The sequence below is a fragment of the Balaenoptera physalus genome (genome assembly GCF_965194825.1).
Source record: "Balaenoptera physalus genome assembly, chromosome: 11".
In the NCBI taxonomy this organism is placed as follows: domain Eukaryota; kingdom Metazoa; phylum Chordata; class Mammalia; order Artiodactyla; family Balaenopteridae; genus Balaenoptera; species Balaenoptera physalus.
The window spans coordinates 105298371-105321458 of record NC_138896.1 but is presented as its reverse complement, the minus strand read 5'-3'; the positions used below and the strand labels follow the sequence as shown (position 1 = coordinate 105321458).

Below are 23088 nucleotides of genomic sequence, written 5' to 3'. Positions count from 1 at the left end.
GCCCGGCCCCCACCTGCTGGGCCGGAGGGGCGGGCCAGGGGGCGTGGCCCGGCGGAGCCCGGCGGAGCCCGGGAGAGGGCGGGCGGCGCCTCATTCCAGGGATTCCTCGCGCTCCCGCGCTCGCGTCCGCCGCGGAGCCGGCTCGGCGCGCGCCGCCCGTGTGTGCGTGTGGGTGTGCGGAGCGGCGGGGGTCGGTGCGGGAGCGCGGGCGCGAGGGCGCCTGCGCGTCTGCGCGCCCCCGGAGTGCGCCCGGTCCCGCGCGCCCCGTTGTCCCGCCCCTGTCCCCAGCGGGGCCGGCCGGCCCGAGGCGGGCGCGCCCAGAGCCGCCCGGCGGTGAGTGCGGGAGAAGGGGGCAGGGCGAGGGCTGGCTTGCGGGGAGCTCAGGGGTGGACTGGCTCGGAGCGGGACGGGGGCGTCCTCTTGGAAGGACGGACGAGGCGGCTTGTTCTTGCGGGGCAACTTGAGGCTCCTGGTGGGAACCGAAGCGCCAGGACTCCCGGAGGGAGAGGTCTAGCGTCTCGAGTGGAAGCTGTCCTGGGAGTCGGCGGCGAGGGGCCGGGCGGGGGGCCCGCGGCCTGTAGCCTCTTGGTCGTGGCCAGCGGCAAAGGACGGCTGTGGGGCGGGACCGCGGGACATGGCAGAGGATGGGCAGCTGGGATCGGCTCTTTCCACTCTGTATGCTTCCTGCCCCCTTTCCAAAACAAAACGGCACACTCTTCCTGCAGTGAGTGCAGGCCTCGCCGCAAAGCAAAGGTCTTGTCCTTTTTGGTTTTGCTTCAAGTCTCCTTTAATTCATCGCCCTAGACCTTTAAATCTCTTAGGTTAGGATGACAGCACTGTTGGGGCCGCTGGTCTTTATGCGCTTTAGTTGGCATGTGTTCGTCTGTTCAAGCCAGCTGACTTAAAAAAATCGGTTTCACTTTGATCATTGGTGCTGTGTGTTTGCTAGTCGTTATTTCCTTCTCTGCGGTTAATAAGAACCAGCAGCCTGGGGGGCGGGGGTGGAGGCGGCTCTTCTAGTTTTTACCAGCGGTTGGTTGCCCCCTCTATTTGAAAGGTACTGTCTCCTGTAGAGTTCATCTTTCTTTTACAAACCCAAGCCTACTTTGACGAAAATGAAGGCTCTCATTTGTTTCCTCTGAACTTTCTCGAAGACAAAGGCAACAAATGTTAATTTTCCTATTAGTATTTGAAGGTCAGTTTTGCGTTCTATTTTAGCATACCAAACTTTTAACTCTATGCACTAGCCTCCCAGTCCGTAGCCTTGCAATGTTCATTGTTTCCTTCTTGCAGCTGATGAAGTCTGCGCATGAGCGTGAGGGGAGTAGCGTGGGTCGTTTAAAGAGCGCTTAGGGGTCAGCGCCTCAAGGCTGTACTGGGGGCGCGATCTTGGAACAAGTTATTTATCATCTATCTCTAAATCTCAGTGCTCTCATTTAAATAATGGGTTTAGGAATACTCAGAAGTTTGTTGTCTTGTACTCAAGACAGTTTTGTGTGTGTGTGTGTGTGTGTGTGTGTGTTTTCTGTGTGTTTCCTGATGCATCTGGCTGAAAAGTCATCTCCGTCCTGGTAGAAATGAGGTAAACCCCTCAATTTGTTGTTTGACTTTGGCAACATTTTAATCCCAGGCTAATTTCCCCCGCCACGGTTTTTTCACACTTCTGGGCAGCCTGCCTTTGCTTTCCATTTGGAAGGGAATGCAAACTAATTTTTATGTTGACCAAAACACAATACAATTAAGAAGATAATTCTGCTATAAATAACCATGAACTACATTCCAAAACTGTGAATGTTGTAGTAAAAACAGCTCTGGCTTATTTCTGGAGACACGAGTTCAAGTCCTATCCCTGTCACCTACTAAGTTTGTGACCAGAAAAAGTTACTTCTAGTTAACATTTGTGCTTTATTTTCCTCTGTAAGAGGGTGATAAAATCTGTTCTGATACATCACAGAGTTAATTACAGGGAATAGTGTGCTTTGAAAAGTATTTTGTGTTATGTTATTTATAAAAGTCTTTGAAGACTTGAAAGAGCTTCATAAAACACAGTTGTCACCACTTTTCCCACCCGATTTAGAACTATGACTTTACCTTAAGATTTTAACACTTCTTACAAAACGATAATTATGAGATGAAAACTTTCCCTTTCAAATGGTCTGTTTGACAAGAGTTCTGCAGTGTGAAATTCCTTTTAACTCCTTAGGGCGTCAGCCTTGTCATCAACCTCTTGTGGTTGCCCAAACAAATCCAAAGGAAGATTTTACTTTGTGTTTCTTCCAGGTATCTCTCCTGGATAGTTTTGTTGTGCAACTTTTAGTTGGCCTTAATAAAATAATAAGTCATGTAACCATACTCAAAGTTGCTTTGCTTTGCAACTTTGAGTATGACTTAATAAAATAATGAGTTGTCGTAAATTTAGGAGGTAATAGTCAAATACATTGGGAAAATTCTAATATAACTAAAATGATGACACTCTGTGGCAATTTTAACATATCAAGTTGTCTCTTCATTGCTTGTGTTAGACAAGCTGTTGCAGTTATGGGAACCTGGTGAAAGGGTTTTTTTTTTTTTTTTTTTTGGTTAAGAAGTTTCTGTAAGGTATGTTGACTGAGGCTCGTTTGTGATTCTTTTAGGGAGCCTCTCTGAAGTTAATCAAGTCTATATGTGGGAGCTTAAGAGAAGAGACAAGGGGATGATATCAATCAGTCTCTAGCCATTTAGGATCTGTCCACGTTAAAACAACAAACAAAAAACCCAACAACTTAGAAATCAGACTGCCAAATCTTGATAGTATAAACTGCCAAGGTAGGGAAGGAAGGAGTGTATGCATGAAGTGCTGAAATCAGAAAAATTCTTTCAACCTGGGCTACACCGTAGTAGCTCTTTTGCAAAAGAAGAAACCCTTGTAGAATGTGCTTTCAGTATCTCAGGCCTCAGGTCTTATAACCAGATACGTCAATCCTCATTGTGGATTCCTGTATTTGTGAATTTGTCTCCTCACTAAAATTTATTTGTATCTCCAAATCAGTACTTGGGGCAGTTTCTTCCTAGGCACAGTGGTTCAGTACTCACTAATTTAGAGGTCTCAGAGGCTTTATAGAATATAATGACTGCGAATGATGAGAATTTACCGTATTTAATGATGCCGATAATGAAAGAGCTTCCTAGTGATGCAACGTGTCATGGGTTAGAAGACTTTTCTAGGCTACTGATAGGCTGGGAGTTGAGATTTTGGTACAGTGGGGAGCTCGACCTGGGTATTATGGGAAGTTTGCCGACTTGGGCTGTGATGCAGGTCCCTGTCTGTCATTCTTGGGTGTAACAGGTCCCTAAGAGGACCTGGCGCCTCAGTACTTCTGAATAGGAGATTCTAAGTATCCAAGTAAAATAAATGGCAAGAACAAGCATATCCAGAGAAAACTAGAAATGCCAGAGAGTTTCTTTTATTTCCTGTGAGGTGCTGTAGAAGGCCGAGGTATTGAAATTGAAGAGACAGGTTCACAATAGCCTAAATATGAGAAAGAAAAGGATAGTTCATTGTTTGTTTGACAACCGTGTTGAAAAATCGTGGCAATTGGTGGTCTGCTCAAAAAGTCCAGATTTGAATTTTATTTTCCCTCTTTGGACAGAGTGGTGGTGTCAGTGTGGGCTCACATACAGGCACTTTCCAGGGGGCACTTCAGGGAGATGGATGAACTTCAGCCAGCAGTAAGAATTTTACACCAGCGTTGGGCAGCCTCACATAAAGGACATGAAATACGCTATAACCTGAGTTTGGTTTTGCAGCTTTAAGTCTATACAGGTGACCCTGACAGGCACACGATTGCTTTCGTACAGTCCGTGTGTTTGCACAGCTGACACTGATGCCAAACTGTGTTATAGTAATTAAGGATTGTACTTATTGTGTGGTAGCACCGTTGGGCAGCTTCTGTTGCCGGGGTCATCAAGATGACTAAATATCACATCCCTGCAGTCCCCACCTCAGGGAGGGGGTTGCTGAGGAGGCCCATAGAGCCTTGGGCCATTTTAGCCTCAGAAAACCTAAGGTGGTTGAGTTGAGCATTTGTGCAAGGATTTCATCCAGACTGGTACTCGTTTTTCAGCCCAGCTAACTCTGTGTTGATGTGATGGGGGGTGGAGATGAGCAGGAGACAGAGCTAAGTTGAAGACAGGCACCTGAGGTTACCTTGTTCCTGATACCTGATGTGTCCCACCGGTGGGGAAAGAGATGGATGGCTGCCTAGCCTATAGACCTGCCCTATTGAGTTTTCACGGGAGGGGGGAGGGGCGTTAAACCCTTACGGGAAGGGTACACACCCTGTACTAACTTACTGAATTCTTTAGTTTTCTAGGACGGGGCTGGGGAGTGGGGTGGGGGAGGAATTGCCAACACAGCTGGCTCTCATCCTGGGACTTACGCTTGAGGTTGACAAGCACCTGAAAGAAGCCTAACAAGGCGTTTTACACAGATATATTTTTAATTCTCTGGAAATAAGCATAGAACATGTAGATGTGTTGTTCAGATTTCAGACATTTGGCCTTCAAATGAATTTTCAGAAATGATTATGTGTAGAAATAAGGAATTGGATATAAGGGGAAGTCAGGCAAGTCCTTCTGACCTTGTACCTGGTAGGATGCTTCAAATTACAGCAAGACAGGTCTCTAATCCATGTCTGGCACATGCCTCGATAAGGAAAGCTAGACAGGCAAAGGGCCCAGACCATTGAAGGAGTATTTTGAATAAGAACTGGTTTCTATTTAGGAGTGTGACATACAATTTAAGGTTGTGAGAAATACAAACAACACGGTGAAAGTTTTCAAATACCATTCATTGAACCTTCGGAGTTATCCCCTGGAGTGTAATAGCAGGTTGTCTTGAACATGACTAAGTAGGAACCATCCTTCCTGAATGCTGAACTGGCTCTTGGAGCTTGAAGTCCTCAGGGCTGATTAATTCCTGTGTGCCCGGGGCCCCGGGGATCCTATGGCGTTGCTGCCTGTGTTGTCTGCCCCAGTCTCACCAACCAACTTGGTGTGAGAATCTTCTTACCTGCCTTGGTTACTGTTCCTGTGACTCTGTGCCGCGCTCTTTTCAAAGAAAGTGAAACATGTCCTGGTTTTTGTGTTCCTAGGAGAGGAGGGTTTGTCTTCCTTTGCTTTCTTTAGAAATTATCAGATTATTGCTTCATCTGTATCTCAAGGTGTAGGGGAAAGAGCACAGGGCTAGAAGTCTAGCTGGAAGGTATTCTTTATTTTGGGGGTTTTTTCTTAGATAAGCTAAAAAATTGCTTTCCTCCAAAAGGTCTGTATGAAAATCAGCTGAAAAATAGTTAAAATAGCGTTGGATGGTGAGTCAGGCGACTTGGATTCTAGAGTTAGCTTCTTCAGGAAGTCACTTATATTCTCGGCACCTTGCTTTTTCATCTGTAGAAAAATATAATAATCCTATCTGTGAGGATCAGTAAGCTAATGTATGTGAGTGTGTCACTAGAAGCATAGGCCGCACAGCTGTAAGGTGGCAGAATGTGAATGTATTTCTCACTTGAGTTGACTGGGCATTGTCAGTTACGTTGTATCATTTAATCCACATGCCAAGCTTGTGACCTTGGGAAGCAGGCACCGTTGTTACCATTTTCTTTAGGTGCGAACTTGTGCCCAGAGGGGTTAAATGGGCCCCGCGATTGGTGTCAGGAATTTAGAGCAAAGTCTAGAGCATCATCGGCTTTCCGCGATGATTGATTGAATGAGTTCAACGTATTAAAATAGGGCTCAGACTTAGGTTTTCTGATGCTAAAGTCCCAGCTCTGCTGATTTAACAGATGGTAAAGTGCGAGAAGAAAAAAGGGTTACACCAACGAGAGAGGTTTTGAGCAAGAAGAACAGAGGGATGACCTGAGAATTGGATGGATGTTAACAGAGACAATCTGTGTGTGTTGCGGGAAGTTAGTGGGGCATCAGTTGGACACGCTATGGAGAAGGAACAGCCAGGAGGTTAATTCACGTCTACTTGATGTGCCTGAAGCTATGCTTGCGCGTGGCCACCAGAATCTGGTGACGATTGGGTATGAAATTTCATTTCACTTAACCTCATTGAGACTCACAGCTAGCCACATCGGCCACAGAGTGATCCGCATTTGGTGTAAGCTGCTCAGGGCAGGGGGTTCATGTTTTCTCTTCTGCAAAGTCTCTGTGTAGTGTTTGCCAGACATAGGAGATACCCAGTGAAAGCCTCCGAATTCCTGATGGCCCCAAGGGCCACACACCCCCTGCCACAGTGAGATACTTCATACTGTAGGCTTGTCCTACAGTTATATTTCTTAGCTGAGGCCAAGTTAGATTAGCTCAGGAAGTGGTCCTGATAGAGTGATGGGACAGGGCCAGCAGGAATTAGGGATACTGAAGAGCGTGCCTCTGGGAGTTGGACGTGCCATCAGGATCCCAGGATAGTGATATCTTCCTATTTCAGGTTTTTTGGTCAAGTGACAGTGTGGCAGGGACATCAGGAGGTTTGAATGGGCCTCTCCCAGCCTCCACTGGTTTCCACCTCTGGCCAAGACTCGCACTCTTTCCTAAATTACACTGTAGTTGGGCCAGTGTTACTGGAGGAGCTGTGTGCAGTGAGCCAAGCTTGGTGCTGTAGTTTTCACCTTGGAAATCTCCTTGGAACACTTCTATGACGTATCTTGAAATTCTGTTCCCTTGCCTGAAAAAAACAAAACAAGACTAATACACCCCATAATTCTATTTCCAAGATAGGAGTTCATGTCCTCTTGTTGATCAAAAAAAAAAAAAAAAAAAAAAAGATGGTCCTTTGTGGAAGTCCAGAATAATGGTGTTCAAATTTAGAGCTGAGCTTTTCATTAGCACCAAATATCCCTAAAATGTAGTAGCTTTATCACTGATACCTATTATTCCCTAATTCTCACTCTTAAGCTATTTGGAAGAATGTATTATCGGGGATAAGGGAGCTTCAGGAAAGGAATATGGGCTGGCAGAGAAAATACCGACCATTGCCTGGAAAAAAAAAAAAACCCAAAAAACAAAATATGTGTTCTCTTCACCATGAGTTATGTTCATAATTGACAGCAACCACGAAAAAAAGATGAATGGATAGACCAGAAACGGGTTGCAGTGCAGTAGAACCCTTACAGATGAACTTGATGTCTTTTTCCAGAAGCACATTCCTCTCCCTTTTATGGGGTTATTATGTTCCAGGTGTCAGCGTTTTAAGTGATTATGTTTTCGGTGATCACGATATTGTAAAAACTATCACGCTGATGGGAACACATCACTGGCTTGTACTTAGATTGATTTTCCAGATGCCGTGTAATCTTTTGCAAAAACTCATAGATGATTTATGGTTCATAAAGGATATAAAATAAACCAGACATGTCGCTCCCCTGTTTAAAACCACTCAGACCATTCAAGGACTTTTCACTGACTAAAGAATAAGATCTCAGCTTTGTCACACCCTGCAGAGAACGCATGATCCGGCCCGTGCCCACTTCCCCGCCTCGCCCAGTCCTCTCGCTGTGGTCATGGGAGCTCCCCGCGTCCACAGGGCCAGCTTGGTCTCCCCGCCACGTCCCCCTTTACAAGCCCAGTTCCTCTCATCCTTTAGGTCAGAGGAATCTTCTCTGTCTCAAGTAGTGGCCAGTGCCCTTTTTCTAGTATGTTTACCAGCATTTGCAGTTTATTTAATATGTTTGCCTTTGTTTTGACACATAATTATTATTATTTTTTTTTATAAATTTATTTATTTTATTTTTGGCTGTGTCGGGTCTTTGTTGCTGTGCATGGATTTTCTCTAGTTGCGGCGAGCGGGGACTACTCTTCGTTGCAGTACGCGGGCTTCTCATTGTGGTGGCTTCTCTTGTTGCGGAGCACGGCTCTAGGTGCGCGGGCTTCAGTAGTTGTGGCACGTGGGCCCAGTAGTCGTGGCTCATGGGCTCTAGAGCGCAGGCTCAGTAGTTGTGGCGCACAACTATGTTGTGGCTTAGTTGCTCCTCTGCATGTGGGGTCTTCCCGGACCAGGGAGTGAACCTGTGTCCCCTGCATTGGCAGGCAGATGCCTAACCACTGCGCCACCAGGGAAGTCCCAGACACATAATTATTTTAATACATATAAAGCCTATTCACTTCTGACACCCTATGAGGGAGGTAATATGAACATCCCCATTTTACAGATGAGGAAGCAGACACACAGACAACGTCAGTTCCCAGGTCACACAGGTAGGAAGTGGCTGTGCTCATTCAAGCTCACACGGTTAGTGTCCAGAGACGCCCCTCTTAAACCACCGTGATGCTCATTTCCCTCTCAGCAGACTGTGACCCTCCATCAAATACTATGACCGTAGTTTTTTCCCCCATGTTACTCACATGTCTCACATGTATTATTGGGTTTCTTGGACTGCGGATATTGTACAAGATGTAAAATTCAGAAGTGTTTTTTTTTTTTTTTCTTTTTCACTGTTATCTTCCACCTTTTTTTGCTTAGGCCTTTTGTGGCTAAGTAATGCCTGGTCCCTGGTCCTCCTCTCCCGCCTGTATCACTGTACCCGCTCTTGTGGTCCTTGTCTCACACCTGGTTCCTACAGAAGCCTCCTAGCTGATCCGCGTGACTCCTGACTTCATCCCTGCAGGTCAAACCATCCTCCCCACACCTGCTAAACTAAAACATCCTTGACATCACCTCCCCAGCCTGCTCAGGGACTCACCACTGCCCGTTGCCTGCTCCAGTAAGTGGACGCCAGTCCGGCCAGCCTTGCGCTGTCCCCTGAGTTCACCCACATCGTGCTCCCCTCACTTAGGAGCTGCAAGCGTCCTCGATCCTGCCTGGGCGGGTCTCAGTCTCCCTCCCGGGCTCTCATACCTGCCGCTGTGCCTTCCCTCAGGCTGTGGACCCAACAGGACTGTACATGTAAGGGTCAGACAGGGTACTTGCACCCAGGAAATACTCAGACCGTGTGATCCAGGTGAGTAGGAGAGGTCAGAGAGTAGAGACTGCCCAGGGGAGAGGAATGGGGAGGAAACCTTTGAAGTGGCTTTTTAAAACACACACACACACACACACACAGCAAACTGAGAAAAAATGCATGTTCATGAGGTGAACACTTCAGCTGACACTGATCTCTCTTTTATAACACACTACTCATTTCAGTGTTAAATTATATTTTGTCTTTTACTATGCTCTTAGATTTGTCTATTGTTATCCCATGCCATATACTTTAGGTTCACGAACAAGGTCGTAGTTCCTTAAAAGCAGGGATCATGTCTTCTATTCCTCTGTGACCTCTCCCGAATACTTTGCTGAACTCAATAATTGTGTAATAAAAATTGGTCACATTAATAAGGTTGCAGCAGATGGCAGGTGCCTCGTAGAGGAACCTTAAACACCTAATCTCTTATCTACCTACTTTGAACCTAAGTTGCTTGGAGTGAGTGAACTTAAATAATCTTCCACACGCTAGAATTCTGGGTCTACTTTTGTGTCATTTGGTATTTTTATGCTTTGATCTTTTGCTTCTATGCACATACTTTGCATAAGAGGCACATGTTAACATGTATCTTTTTGGGTTTAGAATTTTGAAAGCATTGTCCTTCAACTTAATGAGGCAATTAATTTAAGGAATTGTGAGTCCAAATACTGCTAAAGCAGGCATTTACTTAAAATAAAAGACTTTAAAGTCAGGGACTTCCCTGGTGGCACAGTGGTAAAGAATCCGCCTGCCAATGCAGGGGACACGGGTTCAAGCCCTGGTCTGGGAAGATCCCACATGCCACGGAGCAAGTAAGCCCGTGCGCCACAACTACTGAGCCTGTGTTCGAGAGCCCGCGAGCTGCAACTACTGAGCCCATGTGCCGCAACTACTGAGCCCATGTGCCGCAACTACTGAAGCCCATGTGCTCTAGGGCCCGCGTGCCGTAACTACTGAAGCTCGCACGCCTAGAGCCCATGCTCCACACAAGAGAAGCCACTGCAGTGAGAAGCCCGAGCACCGTACTGAAGAGTAGCCCCGGCTCGCCACAGCTGGAGAAAGCCCGCGCACAGCAATGAAGACCCGATGCAGCCAAAAAAAAAGACTTTAAACTCAAATCTTGCCTGCATAGGAAACTGGCTTGTGTGACGAGAATGTAACTGAGTTCTTGTGAGTTCAGCAAACCTTTTCCTGTCAGTCTGTCCCAAACTTTTGTTTTCTTTGCCTTTGAACAAGTTCCCAAATCCTTACTCTCAGGAGGTGATCTTTTCTATCTTACAAGGAAGACAAGGATCGTGAATGTCGTTCATTTTTCTCTCCTGTGCCTGTGATTTTACTCACCTCCTCCTTGTCTCTGAGAAAGAAGAAATTTACTGTTTGCTTTACAACCTCACTGTCCTCCCTGTCACTCGGCGTCCTCTTGGACTCTCTGACACCTTCAGACCTCCCAAGCTCCATCACTTCTGTCTGTGTTTTCTCTTATCCCCGCTGCCCCCGACACACGCCCCTCATTACTTCCTGCCCGCTGTATCCCTGTGTCTTTCAGGTTGTCCCCTGCCTTTGGCTTGCTATTTTGTCAGCTGCGACTACAGGGCCCTACCAGGATAACTTCCCTGGAACACATCAATGGCCAAGGTATTGCTCGCCTCAGAGATTTCAGTGGCTCCTTAATGCGGACAAAATCCAGCCCAAATCCCGTTGAGGCCCTCGGTCCTCCCATGCTGTGGCGCCGGTCCAAGTTTCCGTCCTCGTCACTTCCTGTCCCCACATTGCTTGTCTTCTGGCTGATTTGTGCAGCTTGTTCTTGAATGGATTCTGCTTCTCTTCTTTCCTTCTGTGCTGTTTTGCATTTATCCTTCAGAGGCTCAGCTCGTCTTCTGTTTTCTCCACAGAGCCTTTCAGAATTCATTGATATTTCTATAGGATTTTGTTTATAGCACTGTTTTGGCACTGAGCACATTTTGCCTTAATCCATGATTTCCAAGTGTCCCCTAAGAGGTGTTTCAGGTTAAAAGAAAGGCCAATGAAGTTTGAGAGACTTCAAGTATATAGAGCTGCCCTCCCTACTGCCTCTGCCCCTGCAGAAGGCACAGCAGCCTATCAAAAGCACAGGAAGGAAAAGAAACTGCTTGATTTGGTTTATTCCAGTGTTTTCCCAACTTATTTATCATAGAAAAAATTTTTTCTTACAAAATATGAACATCCAGTGCAACACTTGGGGAAAACACTGCCTTAAACTAGATTTCTTGCAGGCATGTCTACTGTATAAATTGAAAGCTCTTTGAAGGCAACTGTTGGGCTCTGTTTATTTTTCCTGCCTTAGTACATAGTAGATAATGTTTGTTGAATGAAATCACATTGCAAGATCAAGAGCTGATGTTTCTTTGGAGGCCTGAGGTATGAATATTGTAAAGTAAAGCTGGTCTGCTGTGTCTTGTAACTGGCACATGCATAGTAGGTACTCAGTAAAGGCTGAAGAATGCTGAGTAAATGCTGAGCACCTCTAAAGGGTGCACTTGAAGTATTTTCTCTCAGTTGTTGAGCTAATAGGGTGTGTCTCGTCTCCTAATAACTGTGTGTGCGTGCACGCGTGTGTGCGTGTATATATTTAAATAATCCAAAAAAGGAAAACTGGGTAAAAGTAGCCTGATTCTCTAGGTTTTCCACCATCTTTAACTCTTTTTCAGTGTTTGCTTTTATAGGTGTGCTGTAATTTAAGAAAACAGAATTAAAAATAAAAATCCAGGTTTTATATAAAAAAAAAAAAAACGTCGGTGTTAGGTGGTGGTGACAGCGATAAAACATGACATTTAGAAATAAAGATTCCTATTGGACTCAAAATACCATTTAACTCACCAGTGGAATTCACACACTTTTCATGAGTACATTGCCTATTTTAAGCTACATAGTTTTGCAGAGTCTCAGCTAAGGAGGCAGAAGGACAGAATGGTTCAATCTTAGTAATTTTTGTTAAAACTAATAAACCAGCAACAACGACGACTACCACCACAATCTCAGACTGGTAAAATGCTGTGTTCATAGAGTAGCCTTTGTTCTGAGAACTGTTTTTTACTGGGTATGTCTGGACAGGCATGTTGTTACGTACGCACATAAACATTTATAAGCACGAATAACATGGGCATGAATATTCACAATATCCCTTCTTTCAGTTCTGACTTGAGCTGCTTCCTGGAATTGGCAAGGTTTGGCTGAGTAGACAGAATGGAATTTAACCCCTTTCTCTATCTGTTCCTGAACCACGTCCATTGGATCTCGTCACAGGCTGGGAAGACTTTCATCTTCAGCATTGTGATTTGCATTTGGTGGAGGCATCATTCTAATGGTTAACTGCCAAAATTCTAAAAAAGTCTTTGGAATTCCATTTAAATTCTTTTTTTCTCTCTTTTTTCCCTTCTGGGCTCCAACCAGGAATGGAGACGCCATTGGATGTCTTGTCAAGGGCAGCATCCCTGGTGCATGCTGACGATGAAAAACGTAAGTCAGGAATCCATTTTAAGTGGGTTTTTTTCACCTATACCCCCTTGTCTCCTGGAGTATAATAAAATCACGTGTTTTTCCACATGGTTTTGTGGCTATAGGCTGTTAATTTTGGTTGTTTTCTTCAGAGATAACAGCTTGGCATCCTTATTTTGGTTTTCGAGTGCCAGAACATGTAAGTCTTCTGTTATCTTTGGATGCTAGGGCTTGAGCTGTTAACTCAGCAAGTTCTTTTCCTCCGCAGCTTACTCTAGCGGGATCTGGAGTGGAGATACTCCTTATATGTCTCTCGAAGTTTAGATAAATAGGTGTTTGTTGATAGACTAATTGAGCAGCAGAGAACTAGAGATGCGAAAAATCATCCAAGATCATTCATGTCATTGGAAGTGTGCATATAACGGGAAATAGTCATGCAAATTCCATTTGCATAGCTAAAAGAGAACAAATACTGGGGGGAGAGCGCGCGCTAGTGTGGTGGGGAAGGGGCACAAGAAGAGAGAACACCGACATTGGAAGGTCATTTGCCATTGTGTGAAAGTGATTTTCCTGATCGTCCTAAGGTATATTTGTTTTTAAATGTTACTGTTCACGGTTGATATTTGCAAGAATGACTGTTTTCTGTGGAAGCAAGGTTGAGTGTTCTTTTGTAAGCACTAAAATGCTACTGACAGAAGATTTGGCGAGATTGAGCTTTTATACATGGTAAGTTCTTGAAGATGAGCAACTTTCCAGTTTAGTTCTTAATAAATTGGCAGCTGAAGTGCCTGTTCCTTAAGATGTAAGGTCTGCCTTTCTACTAGCTGGTAGGACTTCTATTTGTCTAAGGCTCAGTTTCCTCATTAGTAACCCGGAAATAATAGTTGCTACTTACAAAACACATGTGAAGATTAACTGGACTTTGTGTGTACAGTACTTACCTTAACTGTCAACTCCTGGGGCGACTGCCTTGCCCTCTTCTCTCTAGGCACCTTGTTGGCCCTCTGGTAGGACTTTCTCCAGTCCTTTATGTCATCCCTGTGCCTGCGGCTTCCTCCCTTCCCCCACTACCACCACTCACACAATATCATCTTTAGATGACTGACTGAATGAAATAGCCATTGAAGTTTTTTTTTCCCCAACCTCTTTTGTAATTTACATTTATTTAGCTTTTGATTGTTGGGAAGTATAATTATCCTTTCCTAAGGAAACTGAAGCTCAGGGATGTGAAGTGTCATTCCCAGGGACATTGAGCTCGGGAGAGGCAGCTCAGGTTGTAGGCTTTTATTGAAACAACAAGAAACTCCTTTATGCCTCTAAAATTGCAATAAGCGTTACTGACTTGAGTAGCTAGTTACAGATTTCGTTAAACATTAATATAGCTAATTTAGAAGTTTTTTATGTAAGACAGTATTTTGAATTTCTCTGTTTTATAATGCCCACATTTAGTTAGGATCAGTAAAACAAAATCGTGTTTGTATAAATGAAAAATAAGTAATGACCTCAGGGTAGCTTTTTGTGTCCTGAGTGAAGAGAGTAAAAGTTTCTTCTCTTTTTCTGCTGCCTTCTCAGGTTCTCTCCTGGAGCCCAGCTTCAGGATCAGTCTGCTCAGGTTGGAAGCCTGAATAGTTACCAATTCAGTGAGCAGTGATTGAAGGCTTATGGAAAAAGGGGTCTTTCTGGGGGGCAAGTGGCAGTCCTGCCTTCATGGAGCTTATGAACTGATGTATGCATTGACTCTTGCGGCTGTAAAATGTATGTCAGGAGACTGGGTGTACTTGTGACATAGATGCAGGGCCTCCGTGGAGCCTACAGTTTGAGAGAGCTGTTTTTCATAGAAACAGAACGATACTGCCAAGGGAGAGAGGAATTCTTACTTTCCTCCTGCGTTGAACACAGTATTAGCGTTTTACAGAGGAAGGATATATACATAGGTAAGGTCAAAGTGATCACAGGGTAGACTTTATTCTGAACTCCAATTCATTTAGGAATGGGCTGGCATGATTCTGGAATCCCTCTATAATGGTTTCAGCATCTCAGGATCATTTTTTACATTTAAAGAAAAGTAAAAAAAAAAAAAAAGCCCAAAGATGTCTGTAATCATTAACACGGAGGCGACATTTTTGAGAAACTGTTTCACTGTGGTGCTCTGTGTACCACCCAAAGAACAGAACCCAAGAACCAGGGATTCACCATATTTTCTATTACCTAACAATGTAAGAATGTGAAAATTCAGGCAGTTTATAGACAAAGTTGAACATTAAGTTCACAGCCTTTCGGTAGATTTTTCAGACCTACTTGTGCTTCTTCAGCCTGATTCAGCTTTCTCTGCCCTAGATTAATTCTATTTTAGCTTTTGTTGAAAATTGCTCTTACACTTCACGTTCTCCTCAACTTTAAAAAAGTCTTGTGTATGTAATCTGATTGGGGTGTCTTATTACAAACAGAAAAATGTTCTACGACTTGAGATCAGTTTTCCAACTTGTGTTGGTGACCTAAATGGTTCTCTTTCCTTTTGCTCCTGGAGAACCAGTAACTGAGGCATTTTTTAAGATGTTATTGTTTCAGCATTTGGAGGAGAACAGTGTCTGTTAGGAATTGAGTATTTAATACCTGATAGCCTTAAGGCTTCATTATGTCTACCAGCAAAGAATCAAAGAAATATCTCAATAGTACACTGCAGAGCTGAAGTCAATAGTGAAATGGTGGTTTTGTAGTAACACAATAGCCACTTATCTGGATGGCCTAGAAGGAATACACTTACTTAAAATAATCATTCCACTGCTCATGAGACATTGATTTAATCAGCATCCTGGGTAATCCTGGAAGGTACTTAATGAAAATACAACATGAGATGGCCGATTTTCCATGTGCTTGAGGAATCTCTCCTTTCAGGGATCATTAATACTGGTGCTGGGAAGACCTTAACCTTTGTCCAAGTCTATTTTTTAGGAGTCAAAATGGAACAGAATTTGTGGACAGGACACGTAGGCACCTATGTTTATAACGTCACCTGGGTGTGTCTTTAACGTGATACTGCACTTCATCATGATATGTACAGAATGTTTTCTTTTTGGTAATTTTGTTCTTATATCTTCTAAGTTCCTGTATCTGCTGACTTCCTTACTTAGACTGAAATAGTTTTAAGAAACATGTAGCTTTGTTTTTGAGGATTTTGGTGGAGGGGGTAGTGCTTTTGATCTGTTCTAACGATTATGTGTGTGATCAGAACAAGCTGGGTAAGGTCGGCGTGAGTGACACAGAGCAGCAGGGGAAGAAGGCGGCTTTTGCAGTGTTGCTGTTGCATCTGCTCCTAGAAATTCACGAACTCCTTGTTTGGTGAAGGTCACTGAATGTTGAGTAACTGATGAAGCATAAATTAACCATCATTCTCCAGGGAAAGCATTCCTAGGAGCATAAGCTCTAGTTATTATGGGGGTCAATGCCTCAGATGTGTGGAACATTTTCATGTGTATAGGTTGTGTTCTGTTTTGCCTTAAAAAGGGAAAAAAGAAACCTATATGCTTCATTATAACATAAAGATGAGTTGCGCTTACATACTGTCTTCTCAGATGGACTTCTGTCCTCCTAGATCACCATCACTTCGTGCCAGCCTCCTCGTCAATCAGGTCACTGTGTGTATAGGTTACGGTGCTTTAGCCAGTGCTTTCCTGTGACCAGGGCTGCTCCTGATTTTTTTTTCCCATTCTCTCCTTCCCTCTTATCCTCTTGCCTTTCCTCTCAGCACCTGACACAGTGGCTTTCAAACATTTTGGCCACGGCCCAGAGTAAAAAAGCATTTACCTTGTGACCCTTGTACTCATATTGACATAATTGATACAAAAGCTTCATGAAACAATTCCTACCCTGGCGTTGTACAGTGTAGCTTGATTTGCCTGTATTTCTTTGCGTTTTACTTTGTCCAAATAAAAGTTGGGTCATGACTCATTAAGTTGACTTTAGGATCCACAAATGAATTGGGACCTGCAGGTGAAAAAAACATGATTTGGTTTATGTATCTCTTTCATTGGGTAAACTTGCTTCTGGCTCCTGCATGTATGTACTGGGGAGATTTGACTAACCCGTGGGGCATGAAGGTACAGTGGGCCAGGGTATTCAGATGAGCTGGAATCCATCGGTGGCTGGACAGGGGTGACGTCCTCACATTGTTCTCGGGCAAGAGCACTGGAGGACTTGGCATACCCACTGGGAGCAAACAGGACTGCCCCGTTAGAGGCAGTTCCTCTCCGTCCTAAGCCTGTATTGTTCCTGATTTTTAGAGTCAGTGCTTAAGAAAATGGTCACTCCCCTTTGGTTAAACCTACTTAGGTCCCTCTTGCTTCCAAAAGGGTGTTGCATTGAGACTGCCTAACAGACACTGATGGAGAGCCTACCGATCGGATCCTTTGCAGCCTAATTTGATGGCTCCAATCACTGCATTTATGATGTTTATCCTTTATATCCTAACACCTGTAGAGAGATCATGTATCCAAGACAGGGGCTCACCGTGGCAGTGATTCCCGGAGAGAGGAGGAAGGAGTATTTGTAAGCATTTTGCTAACGCCTACCCAGGTGATTCTGATGTTCGGTCCCTTCCCCCAGATGTGACTTACTGAGTCACTGGTCTAATAATACTCCTTCGGGAGTTCTGGATCTGCGTCTTTAAGAAGGAGGGGCTAGATCTTCTAGGTATGAGACGCTGTAATTCTTTGGCTATCATAATCCTTTAACCAGGTTGTTTATATTTTGTTCCATTTCCTTCCCTCTCTCTCTCTAAATATATATATATGTATAATATATATGTATGTATGTATATATGTATGTAGTGTATGTGTATGTATAAACGTATACACACATATATATGTGGATTATTTTTACTGAAACATTTGAGAGTAAATGGGAGATATCATGCCTCTTTACTCCTAAATACTTAAGTATGTATTTCCTATGAATAAGAACATTCTGTTGCATAACCACAGTTCGGTTATCTTTATTACAGTGTTACTTAAAAATGTATAAGCAGAACACTGGGCATAAAATGTTTATGCTTACAGTTCTTTTACAGCTGCATAGCCAGGATATGAACTTATCATTTAAATGTAGCCCGTAAAAGTTAACCATAATCCAATAGATGATGATCTGCTACAGCTGAATTCTGTCCCCCTGGCGTATGGTGCCACTCCTGCCGCGCTGCGCTTGATTCTTTTAATGTCACCGTGCCTGTACTGCCATGTGTCCTTTGACACAATTTCCCCACCATTTTTATCTGTGCAAACTCTTGTAAAATATTTCATTGCATGCGTTATGGTGACATAAACTGGTTTTCTTTCAGTGCAAATACCTCAGTCTCATACTAGGTCTGTTTCTGTATTTTTCTCATTAGACCAGGAAAAAAAAATGCAAACACAGTCACCAAAATCATGTGCCAACACTTGGTTATATTTTTAGTAGGTGTCTGATACAGGATATACTTACGTTAGATTTTTTTAAAACAGATTCTCAGTGAAATGACAGCACAAGTGAAAACTCCTTCCAGATCCCTCAGCATTTGCCTGTGGACCTCAGTTTAAGGGTTACTGTGTTATCTCATTCAGTTCTCACAACAACCCGACTCAGGAGGCACTGTAATTAGTCCCATTTTATGACCAAGGAAACAGAGATGTACAGCACTGAAATAATTTGCCTAAGGATGCTTAGCTGGTCATGGCGGTGCTGAGGTTTGAACTCAGCAGCCTGACTCTGAAGCCTAAGCCCTCATTCATCTGCTCTGTGCGTCCTCAGGTGGGAGGCCATTGAAGACATGGTTGCAGATGAAAAACAAGCAAAACTGTATATGCCCCCTCCACTAATAAGTCAGCAAGGAGGTTTTCATTTGGAAAAGGTTTCCCAACCCGTGAAACAGCATTTCCTAGGTATGAAGTAGCTGTCATGAGCCGCACGTGGAGGACGGGTGGTAGCACGTATGCAGGGGCTGCGCGGACTGTCCTCACGCATGCCGGTGGCTCAGCTGCCTGCCGCCCCAGAACTTCTCTTTACCCTGAGCTTTCTTTTCCCGTAAGTACCTCAGTGGACACAAGGAGAGGCTCTCGGCTCTGACGACACGGGCTGCTTACAGAGTAACAAGATCCCTCATTGCCAAAGTGCCCAGGCAGAGATGAGATGACAGCTGTTCAGAGGCGTTGAGGAAGGGAATAGGCCTTGGGTGAGTGGCTGGGCTTGAGGACCTAAGGTTCTGTGGGTCGGTGTTAGACCCCAGACCTGTTCACGGCAAGGGTTCTGCACTCTTCTGCTTCGTATTCCACACATGGACCATTTGGTGCATGTGATCAGCCTTTAATCAACATCTGTAGGTAATAAAGTAACTGCTGGAGTGAAAGGCTCATCTCTAAGGAATTAATTTATTGAACACTAGCAAAAATGACCCACTCTAATTATCACTGTTACTACTAATAACATACAAATTCAAAGGAGTACTGATTCCCTCTTGATAATACTTCATAGTTTGCAAAACATTTTCATTTGATTCTTATCACAAGAACCTTTGCAGGAGGCTGAGTGGGAGGTGTCGGAGAAAAAATGAAGCTTTAAGACTTTGGATGCCTAAGTCAAGATTAAAGTTTAAAAAAAAACTTGAGGTGCTTCCCCCACCCGCCCCAGTATCTTGATGTGCCGTCGCGCGCTACGATCATCGGAGTAGCAATTAATAACTGAGTGTCACCTGTTGCTGGGTAGTGCAGAGTCCTCCAGGCGAGCAACGCACAGGTCCTGGGGAGCTGTCTTCTTCTCTGGCTTCATGTTCCCAAGCCTCCTTTTGATTTTCAAAATAAGGAGACTGAATTTACTGCCTTTTCTAAAGGTTGGAGTCACTAATAATTTGTTTTCTGCATTCAGTTATTTATCTTTCATGAACAATGGCATTGAAAAGATCATTGCCCAGTAGCCCATTTTACTTTAAAAAGCTTCAGAAAACATAAGGCAGGATAGTATTATGTGCTTATTTAAGACACTCTCTAGGTGTGGTCAGATGCTTTAATCACTGTTTGCTTCCCAGGGTAGGCACCTGGCATCTAATCAGAAGGGCTACCCCCCAGAGACAGCTACTACAAATGTCTTTGCTATTTTTGTAGTTTTATATCAGATCAAATTAGCATATGAAACGTTAGAAATGGATCCCACTGGTGAAAATAATGGCTTGTTAATTAGCATAATGGATGTTGGAACTAGATTCTTCCACTGAATAGCTCTTTAGACACTTGAGGATGGTTTATTATTTCCTTTAAATGAATATTTTTCAGTCTTTAGAAATCCCTGCTTTCCTTTAATACACATAAAAATGTTTTGAACTGTTTTAACGTCATTCGCAATTCAATTAAAAATATCAGAGTCAAAAATCCTTGGCTGAGAAACCCACGCACATATGGTCACCTTATTTTTGATAAAGGAGGAAAGAATATACAATGGAGAAAAGACAGCCTCTTCAATAAGTGGTGCTGGGAAAACTGGACAGCTACATGTAAAAGAATGAAATTAGAACACTCCCTAACACCATACACAAAAAGAAACTCAAAATGGATTAAAGACCTAAATGTAAGGCCAGACACTATCAAACTCTTAGAGGAAAACATAGGCAGAACACTCTATGACATACATCACAGCAAGATCCTTTTTGACCCACCTCCTAGAGAAATGGAAATAAAAACAAAAATAAACAAATGGGACCTAATGAAACTTAAAAGCTTTTGCACAGCAAAGGAAACCATAAACAAGATGAAAAGGCAACCCTCAGAATGGGAGAAAATATTTGCAAACGAAGCAACTGACCAAGGATTAATCTCCAGAATTTACAAGCAGCTCATGCAGCTCAATATCAAAAATAAACAACCCAATCCAAAAATGGGCAGAAGACCTAAATAGACATTTCTCCAAAGAAGATATACAGATTGCCAACAAACACATGAAAGGATGCTCAACATCACGAATCATTAGAGAAATGCAAATCAAAACTACAATGAGGTATCACCTCACACCAGTCAGAATGGCCATCATCAAAAAATCTACAAACGATAAATGCTGGAGAGGGTATAGAGAAAAGGGAACCCTCTTGCTCTGTTGGTGGGAATGTAAATTGATACAGCCACTATGGAGAACAGTATGGAGGTTCCGTAAAAAACTAAAAATACAACTACCGTATGACCCAGCAATCCCACTACCGGGCCTATGCCCTGAGAAAACCATAATTCAAAAAGAGTCATGTACCACAATGTTCACTGCAGCTCTATTTACAATAGCCAGGACATGGAAGCAACCTAAGTGTCCATCGACAGATGAATGGATAAAGAAGATGTGGCACATATATACAATGGAATATTACTCAGCCATAAAAAGAAACAAAATTGAGTTATTTGTAGTGAGGTGGATGGACCTAGAGTCTGTCCTACAGAGTGAAGTAAGTCAGAAAGAGAAAAACAAATACCGTATGCTAACACATATATATGGAATCTAAAAAAAAAAAAAAAAAAAAGGTTATGAAGAACCTAGGGGCAGGACAAGAATGAAGACGCAGATGTAGAGAATGGACTTGAGGACATGGGGAGGGGGAAGGGTAAGCTGGGACCAAGTGAGAGAGTGGCATGGATATATATACACTATCAAACGTAAAATAGATAGCTAGTGGGAAGCAGCCGCATAGCACAGGGAGATCAGCTCGGTGCTTTGTGACCACCTAGAGGGGTGGGATAGGGAGGGTGGGAGGGAGACGCAAGAGGGAGGGGATATGGGGATATATGTATACGTATAGCTGATTCACTTTGTTATAAAGCAAACTAACACACCATTGTAAAGCAATTATACTCCAATAAAGATGTTAAAAAAAAAGAGAAAAGAATCTTTGGCTGAAGTACTTACCTTTTTTCATTTGATACATACCTTTCTCCACGTTCCTCTCTCCCCATCCTCTCCTCCCCTCCCTGCGTCTTGAGAAAATCCTTGCCCTCCCTAATCAGTATCTTGTCCAGACACCCCCAGCACAAGGACCGTTCTTTGTTGGATGTCTTCCAAACCATCATTTGAAGTCGCTGTCTTCACCCACCCTGGCACATCAGTCTCCCTCCTGTAAGATGGAACATTCACACCTGAACAGTGATTTGTGTGTGTGATCTGGGTACAGTGAACTGAGGACCACCACCAACCTTGTCTTAGTCATGAGTCCTTGGGGGTGAAGGGACAGAGGGAGCTGGGTGGGTTGGTGACAGGTGCCTGAAGCGGCCAAGTGTGAGACTGCAGGGTGCAGGGACCCCTGGAGAACAGAAACTCTTCCTCCTTTTCAAGGGGCGGCCCCCACCCAGCTCCAGCCACTGCTGTGCCAGAGCTGGCTCACGGGAGCCGCTTGTGCGGGTCTCCTCCCAACCTCGAATCACGTTGGGAGCTTGAAATCAGCCCTGGTGGGAGTATTTACACCAGATCCTGGCTTTTTTGTTTTCCCTCCTTACAGAGCCAGTTGTTACCACTGGCTCCAGCTGACTACTTTTACATGTGAATGTGGAGCTCTGATTGTTCAAGACATGATGAAGGCTGGATTTTTATATAAAATTTCTAGATACTTAAAGTTCCACGTGAGGCCAACAGTAGTTCCTTTGCCAAGATGGAACCTATAGGTATCTATCTAGTATGTGCTTTCTAGTCTAGTCCCAATACTTCTATTAATACAACCTAAAAGAACAGATTTTTAAAAAAATCTCAGAAATAACTAATTTTCTTGTCAACTGCATTATTATGAACTTTCATGAAATCTTTAACCGTGGTAATTTTTAAGTCTTTTGTCATTTACAGACAGTTCTGGGTGTACTCTGATGCTTTTGCAAATATGTTCCTATAAAAGGGTTTCATCTTCAAGAAATTCATGGAAAAGACTCTGACAAGTACAGGTTTCTGGTAACTGACTGTACTGCTGAACTGAATGAATAAGCATTTTCAGAACTCTAATGAAAAACTGATGAACTCATAAGTGCTAACAAAAGATCAAGATAAAAAAAAAATTAATTACATGGGACTGAGTGAACTGATGAGGATGAGTATAATTTTTGTGACTTTCTGTTTGAATTAAAAAAAAAATCCCACAAGGACTCAGAGGCAAAGAATATACAAATCAATTTTCACTGCAAAGTAAAGGAGCTGTTACAGTGGAGGATTACTGGACTGAATGTCAATATTATGACATAGTATGAGTGTGTTTCATGTTTGGTAATCGCAATCATTGTTGCTTTTGTTGTGGTCATCCATGTACAATGCTTGGTGTCAGTCTATTTATCTCTTGTAAAAATAAAATACAGTGTGTATGTGTGTAAAAAAAAAAAAAACAACTTCCATCAGCTTCTCTCCCCTCCCCCTTTGTAGCTGTGAATTCCTATAGCAATTCTTTAAGAGCTGGAAAAGGTGATATTTAATATTGAAACATCGCCAAGTATCTATCATGATCTCAGTGTGGACATGAATCTGGGTATGTGTGTATTTCTCCTTCCATTCAGATTGTTTATTTTTAAAAGACAGAAGGCCACATCTTTTCTTCATCTTCTTTTGTTTTCTTAAAGATTTATGTTACACAGTTATGAAATGCTTGTTGACTTGGCATTGTATGTGG

At 43.4% G+C, this 23088-nt stretch overlaps 1 protein-coding gene across 8 annotated transcripts in view; it reads left to right on the top strand.

Moving 5' to 3' along the window:
- Positions 1-23088, top strand: part of LOC309639020 (phosphatidate cytidylyltransferase, mitochondrial) — a 264790-nt gene that overhangs the window by 108647 nt on the left and 133055 nt on the right. For 7 of the 8 annotated variants that reach the window (XM_082415725.1, XM_082415727.1, XM_082415720.1 and 4 more), the window contains one exon: positions 12408-12473. In XM_082415725.1, the coding sequence (XP_082271851.1) occupies positions 12408-12473 (66 nt within the window). Of the gene's footprint in view, positions 1-80; positions 334-12407; positions 12474-23088 lie in introns of those variants that run through there. The other variant, XM_082415728.1, reaches the window with a different exon arrangement.